Raw genomic sequence first — 8,173 nt, 5'->3', positions numbered from 1 at the left:
AGTCAACCGCCTCCTACATGTCTACGGGAACTTAGAAGAGCATTACTTGATGAGTGGTGTAATATTCTCCAAGATCAGATCGATAATTTGATACTCAGCATCCTAGACGTTGTACGGACTGTATTTCATCATCCGGGAGACATCCTATGTATTAACCATCATACCAATCATGTAATATTGGTTTTTGTAAATAGAATTTTTTTTGTAATTTGCTCCAGGGCGCAAAAAATCGCAATTTTTATTAATGATATCAAAGATATATCATCTTTTTTACTGTTTACCTTTTTTTAATAAACTAGCTGATCCGGTAAGCGTTGTTCTGCCATATAAATTATTTCTAGTAAATATTTTCTTTGTTAATTAAAAAATAACGAATGTATTGTAAGTGTGGGGATGGGATCTATGACAGAAAGAGGAATGGAGTGCTGTAGACGATGATTGCCGATAAAAACAAAATAACACCAACTGTTCATTTTCTCAATACAATGTATTTCATTAACTAAACGAACATATACATTGTTTGATCTCTTTAAAGTTAAACGTAAATTGAAAAAAGTAATATATGTTTTATCATAAAGTATAAAAATGAAATAAAGAAAATCAATATTCATTTCAAAGAGCAATTGAGTGTACGATGTCAGTCTGTCTTTAGACAACACAAATAAGCTCAATGGTTTGCCCACGCGAGAACATGCCACGTATAATTGTCCATGTGAAAAACATGGTGTACCCAAATCTAAGCTGCAAACCAACATAGTTTGGCCTTGCGACTTATTGATTGTCGTTGCGAATGCCAATCTAATAGGAAATTGAAAGCGATTGAATTGAAATGGCACGTCTGCGAGAATCATTGGAATTCGTGCCAGCAAAACATTTTCGGCTCGGAATTTGCCATTCAAAATGGTGGCTTCGATAACGTTTTTCATCAATTTTTTAATGACCAATCGCGTGCCTTTGCACAGCCGTGGTGGAAATTCCGAATTAAAATTCCGAATCAAATTCCGAAGTAAAATAACCGGAGATCCAACTTTCAGTCTTAGAAGGTGTGGTGACATGCCTGGCAAACCAGTGAGTTCAAAAACTCTGTTGGGTAATTTACAGCTTTGTTAGCATCGCAAACTGTATCGATCGATTTGTATGATACCAAGTCGTTTGGACACGACAGCTATATCTTGAAGTTTAAATCTTCGACGTCCACATTTTTTTGCTTTCAAAATGGCTCTTTCTGCCAGCCAAGCATGATTTATGTATTGTGTGCCTACATCGGTAAATATGCGATCAATGAGAGCATTTTGCAAATCAATGATAGTGCTGAAATTAGTGGGCAATTTTATTCAGCCAGTATTTTCATAGACGACAGCTTTTCCATCGCCGATATCTAACAATTGGTCCGAGAATGTGTCAGTAGATGGATCTTGTAGCATTTGGAAGCGCATGTTTATTTTTAGCTGGACTTTTTCAACATTACGCCACAGTGGCAATGATTTCAAGCAAGCGTTGACCTCCTCAGCAATGGAACGTGGAATGACGGGAAGTGTTTCTCTGAAATCACCTGAAAGGAGTAACAGAGTGTCGCCGAATAGTTTGTTGTTGTTTTTTATATCTTTAAGTGTTCTGTTTAACGCCTCGAGAGAATGTTTGTGTGCCATAGTGCATTCATCCCAGATGATAATTTTGCATTTTTTCAGTACCGTGGCCATGGACGATTGTTTCTTTTATGTTGCACACTGCGTCTGGATTATTTTGAATATTCAGTGATAACTTAAATGCTGAATGAGCTGTTCTGCCTCCATCCAATAAAGTTGCTGCAATGCCAAATGATGCAACGGCCAATGCGATGTCATTATTAGATCGTATTTCGGCGAGAATTAGCGAAATGAGAAATGTTTTGCCAGTTTCACCTGTTGCATCCAAAAAATAGAATCCATCTTGTCCCGCCGAAACTGCTAACATAATGCGGTAGTAAAGGATTTTTTTGTTCATGCGTCAGAAGTGGGACATTGCGAATAACAATAGCTGTCATTTCTGCAGTATTGTACTGCAGTTCATGATTCATTTCGGTGTCCATGAACTCATACCGAAATGACCGAGTGGTAAATTGGCAATGGCAACGCGAATATCCTCAATAGCAATCAATGCTTCATTGTACATAGTGTTGCTGAATGTAATCGTTAGATCGTTGCACCGTGTACGAATTTGATACAATATATCGTCAGTCACTGAATCTTTAGGTTTATCCCACAACGTGTCTGCTCTTCCCGGGAAACATGCAGTCAACACTATAGCAAATAGTGAACAAATCTGTGTTTCTGCACAGCCCAATACTGCTTCAGCAAGCATATCGTCCCAGTGATTGTCGTCTTCGAACAAGCCGAATGCAACGCATATATCTTTATATGTTGGATACTGTTGTCCATTCACTTTGCGTATATCTTGGAATGACAATGGGCCGGTATCATTAACCAACAACAGTCACAGATAGAAGCACTCAATCTGCCTTGGATTGACTGTATATACTCGGACCAAATTGTTTGATTTGAATAGGTGTGCCTTGTTTGCGGGGCATTCATTTTTTTGTTGTTTGATTCCATGTGAAATAGCGTGGTACTTCGGAATAGAGTAGTGTTCGTGCAAAGATACCGAAAATATTCGCACGATTACACAATTCGAAAAATTCGGTGAGTGTAGTTTTTGGTGAATTCTATAGCACGCTCAATTGCTGTCTCTTTGGTGAAAAATACGCGCTGACCATTTTCAAGATGGACGGTTAAATGTATAACTTCTAAGTTCCGTTTATGAATTGGGAAACCAAAGATACGCCAGGCAGCTGTGTACGAGCTGATGTACCGGTAATTTAGGAACACCCTAATTATATATCGTTAAGAAATATACTTTATGACCTATTCTCATACCTACCAAATACACATAGAAAATTTCATAAAAATTGGTCGAGCCGTTTCGGAGGAGTACGAACACAAACACCGTGACGCGAGATTTTTATATATTAGATAGGCTTTACAAATAAGTCACATTTGTTTTGCTTTTGACTCTTTCTTTTCCTGAACTTGCATTATCCTTAATTTATAGACATGAGTCTATATTCCCGTGGTTTTAAAATGTCATCAGCGCAATAGAAAAAAAATTATTTTATTAACATATGTGCTTATTTTCATTTTCTTTCTCCTTTGTCACGTTTAGCAGTTTACCAATAATATCGAATTTCTTTTCTTATTTTTTTTAAAGATAAAAATAGTATTGATAATATCTATAAAAGTATTTAAAAAGCCTTTCAAAGCTCACGTGAAATTTTCATTAAATGTCTTGTGTTGCAATGTAAATATTTATTACATTTCAGTTACTTCGTTAGTATATGCCATGACATATTATTAATAAAAACTATGGTTGTTCTTTATCTGTATGAGCAGTTCTCATGCAACGCAATTCACCGCAGGGTTAACGACCCTCATCAAACAAAAACTTAAAGGAAAGAGTGTTTACTTAATTGTCAAAATTGCTGTTAGAATGAAACAAACATTCAACCATGGATTAAGTTATTTGGCAAAGAAAAAAAAAATAGGAAAATATTTGTTTTGTAAATGCTCGTGTTGTTAGTTTTAACTGAATTGCTTACAATGAAATAGATAATGTGGAAATGCCCTAAATGAAGTTCATAGCCATAGATTTTAAATATTGCGTGACTTCTATCAAAATTTCTGTTTTTGAATCTATAGACAGAAATCAGGACGTTACAAAGACATTCAAAATTGAAGTCGTGAGTAAGCGACTGACTTGCTGTTTGTGTTCTATTGTTTTTTTGCTAACTTCGACTGTATCGTTACGGATTACACACGAAGCTGCCAGACAGAATTCAGCAGGAGAGGGAACTTCTTAGTTTCACCTACTCTCACGTAAGTCTCTCCAAACGGCTGCAATTCCCCACTGTCTTTTCGCTTTAGCTGTATTCAACTGCCGACAGACTACTACACGATTGGCTGTTCCTCACAGAACTGGATGCTGCTTCCACAATAAACACCAGGACTCGGCACTCAGCTCAGTTAAGCAATAGCTTGGGCTATACACAACGCTATTCCGCCGTTGCTTCGTTTCACGACTCCGATGCCGTTCATTTCGGCTTGAGACTGTCGACCTTTTATAGTTCCCAGGAGGCGGACCGAGAAGTTTCTGAACCAGTTAGGAACATCTCAGTTCCTAATGGATGGATCGATAAAATTCTTGAAGTTTCCAGTAATTTTTATTTTGTAGTCAAATTCGTCGCCAAGTCGCCAAATGGTCTTGAAGTTTGCCGCCAAGCTCTGAGATCACTGACGCGGCATCCAATCAGCACCCACAGGCTGATCGTAAAACGGTCTTTCTTACAGTGAAACTATTTGTGATGGGCAGCAACCTTAAAGTATTTTATTGCTGAAGTCATGCTTTCGTACATTAAAGCATTTTCTCTGTAATTGAGATTTGAACTTGTCACTGCATAAACCCTGGACGGAATTAGGATTACTCCAGTAGCAATACATTTAGCTTTTTCTCCGAATATTTTCTTCTCTTGCTTTTCATTTGTTTTCAGATTTGCTCTACTGAAGTATTTGTTCCGAGAGTTGAAGGGAATCTTCCCAATTGAATTAATTACTATTATGCAGATTTTAGGGAGGATAAGAGTTAAAATAGAATATAAATATGCAAAACGTAGCAAAAACGTTTTTTTTTAAAAAAAAATTCCGTTCTAAAGCTATAAAAAATGTTGACATTTTCTCACGGCCTTTAGTTCCTCGCTTTTTAACCTTACTCTTCAGGTAACGTTCAGTACCTGGTCAATGTCCCGGGGAAGAAACATTTAAAAAAAATCATAAAAATTGAAAAAAATATTTCCATAACCTTGAAGAACATATATATATATGTGTATATATAAAGAGAGAGAGAGAGAGCTTTCACAGAGCAGCTTAGGCAATATATATATATATATATATATATGTATGTGTGTGTGTGTGTGTGTGTGTGTGTGTGTGTGTGTGTGTGTGTGTGTGTGTGTGTGTGTGTGTGTGTGTGTGTGTGTGTGTGTGTGTATGTGTAAACATACTTCTATCAGATTCGTTGTTAAATAGAAGAGACTTTTGAATTTTTACTTTCGATTTAACCCATCCCGATGTGAATAATTTTTGTACAAGAATAAGTAGTAAGAAATATCTCAGTCTACATCGGGATACAAGATCAAAAGAGAGCAAAATTTTTCCATTGCTGGTTTTTACAATGAGATTTTAATAGGGATTTCTTTGACACATATCTATTTAAGATACAGAAATTTAGATACCTTAAAAAGAATGTTGCATACATTAAGGATTTTTATCCGTTTACTTGGAGCGTGAGAATTCGCTGAGACAGCAATCTTGTAGAGCGCGTGTAGTATTAGTTAAATAAAAAAATAGGAATAGGATTAGAAAATAATATGGGATAAATTAGTTAAGTTAATATAGGATTTAAATTATATATATATATATATAAGAGAGATAAAGAATTAATAGCTATGCTTATTTGCGAAAGTTTTACAGTTTCATTATCCTGAAACGGGACAAAGAGGACATTTTTATCTCTGCTTTCATGAATAGAAGCAGAAGTCATTAATAAACTTCAGCAGTTTTTGATAATTGTTTACAGTATTCTATACAACAATTCAAATAGCATTTTCACAAATTTCTTCTCAAATAATAAAACTTTAAAAAAGAAATCTGCGGCATTTTTTTTTCTATTTTATGATCGAATAAAAAAGTAATTAATGATTTTTTATGTGACACTTATTTTAAACTGTTTGGCGGCTTATTAATAATGAATAATTCTGCAAGATTCAACTTTCAAACGGAATTACTTCAACTCTTGCGTGAACATTTATTGAATATTTGATGATTTTGTCTCATTTTCTGCTAACTACAATTTTTCGAGAATTTTACTCAAAGCATCGAAAAATTTTACGAACCGTCTTGAATAATTTAGATAAAAAAAAATATAGTAAAATTATACGTTTCTTTAAATGTAATTTTATTTATGCTTTTTTTCTCTTTTCTTTTTTCAATTAATTTTATAATAAATATTATAAATATTCGATAACATATAGAATACGAATCTATTGTGCACAACCGAAAAAATGGTATTTTTTGTTCCAAGATATGTGTTTCTTTTTAGGAATTGTCACACTAATAAATATGTAATCACATGAACAATCTCTTTCGAATCTATTTTCCGGCAGAGAAAAGTTTCTCATTAGGTAAAGAGTAATTAAATTGTGTTGCCATAACTAAGTCAATAAGTTCAATGCATATATGCTGGTAATAAATTTCTCAAAGTCAGCACTAAAGAAACTTATTTACTCAAGAACTGCATTGTGGTCCTTAAGCGAGTATACGTTACAAGTATCTAACAAATATTTGTTGAATTCTAAATATTCTGCTGTATCCTACATAAATGAAATAAGTAAATATCGAACCATGACTGTCACGGAATAGTAATTCTCCATTCTTTCAATTAATTTAATTGATTTTGTTATTTTTTAAATAACTACAAACTGTATTGATCCTAGTAGCAATTGGTCATTTGATAGTAACCAGTGCGCAACGTTTCACATAAAATTCTTAGGAGTATGAAATTTCCGAAATTTTTAAGAATTGCTGTCAATGAATTAGGTGCAATCTGTGAGTTGGGTGTTGATTCAAATGGTAAAGTGAAACTTATTGGAGGAGCAGAAAGAGAATTCCTTAAGGCCCTGACCGAGGTATTCAATTTCCGCTACGAGTTGGTTCAACCTCCTGATACAAATTGGGGAAATCCATTGCCCGGTGGTAATTGGACCGGAATGGTTGGAATGATTCAGCGTGGAGAAGCTGATATGGCCCTCTGCTCTATGGTTATTACGCAATATAGAGAAGAAATCGTGACCTTTACACGTGAATATGATATACAACACATGGTATTTGCAACAAAGAATCCAGAAAACTTACCAAGACTTCGATCCATCATACTGCCATTCTCCCCTCAGATGTGGTTTGGTGTTTTATGTCTTTTGATAATCATTCCCATTGTATGGAAACGCCTGCTGGAACTGCAAGAAGATATTGGAAAATTTTATATGTATGTGCTTGCCAGTTTGTTGAAGTTGTCCATTGTCATCAAATGTAGAGGAAAGTGGGGTCACTATATGCTTCTTGGTTCATGGTTTTGGGGCGTGGCAGTGATCAGTGCCGGTTACAGCGCCGTCCTGTTGTCGTTCGTGACTTTGCCAGTGAAGGAAGACGTCATCCGGGACATACCACGGTTGGCAAATGCTGTTGCCAAAGGAACTCATAAGTGTTATGCGTTTAAAGGCTCTTCATCTATTAATGCGTTGCTCACTAGTAATATGAAAGAAAGGAGGGATCTTGGTTCTGCCATCATAAAAAATCGCTGGCTGGTTAAACCATCTATAGAAACAGTTCTGAATTTGCTTGGGGAAAAAAATGTAGCTTTAATTGGCACTTCACATTATTTCTTAAATCAGTTCCATAATACACTGACTTTGTCCAAAGATTTCTTTTATCCAGCTAGAATAGGGGTAGCAGTGAGTAAGAATTTTTGTTGTCACAAAATCTTGGACAAAAAGGTAAGGCAGATGATGGAAGGGGGGTTCTTTAAACAGTGGTATAAACGTAGTCGTTATATTTCATTTTTAAGATCTAACAATCCTAATTTATTTACTCTCGAAAACATTAAACCTATTCACATTGATGATATGTATGGGGCTTTTATTCTTCTAGGTTTCGGATATGGAATCGCAGGTATTGTTCTTGTAGTTGAGATTATTTTCAATCGATTTAAATATTGAAAACGAGATCTAATTGATGTGGATCAATAAAATATACTTAAATATTACAATTCTTGACTAAATTATAATACCAAATGAAAAGCAGAAATATAAATAAATAGAGATATCACTATTTGTTTGCTTTAGAATTTAAAGATTCCAGTACTTTTGATTCCTTATCAATATTGGATGGGTTATTTTTTGCATGTTTCTGTTTTATGATGTTCTTTTATATATATATGTCAGTAAATGCATTTTATCAGGATTGCTTTAAAGTCAAAAATATTAATTTCTTCAGTTGAAACTGACAATAAATAATCAGTGATTATCCAGTTT

General features: G+C 34.8%; 1 protein-coding gene across 1 annotated transcript; it reads left to right on the top strand.

Annotated features, from left to right (window-relative positions):
- Positions 1–6,640: 6,640 nt before the first annotated feature.
- On the top strand, positions 6,641–7,858 carry LOC129974873 (ionotropic receptor 40a-like). The gene has a single exon (XM_056087643.1). The coding sequence runs from the start codon at positions 6,641–6,643 to the stop codon at positions 7,856–7,858; it is 1,218 nt and encodes a 405-aa protein (XP_055943618.1).
- The last annotated feature ends 315 nt before the right edge of the window (positions 7,859–8,173 follow it).

This window comes from Argiope bruennichi, chromosome 1 (assembly GCF_947563725.1).
Source record: "Argiope bruennichi chromosome 1, qqArgBrue1.1, whole genome shotgun sequence".
NCBI classification, from domain to species: Eukaryota; Metazoa; Arthropoda; class Arachnida; order Araneae; family Araneidae; genus Argiope; species Argiope bruennichi.
The sequence above is the reverse complement of the archived record's forward strand: the minus strand, read 5'-3'. Positions and strand labels throughout refer to the sequence as shown.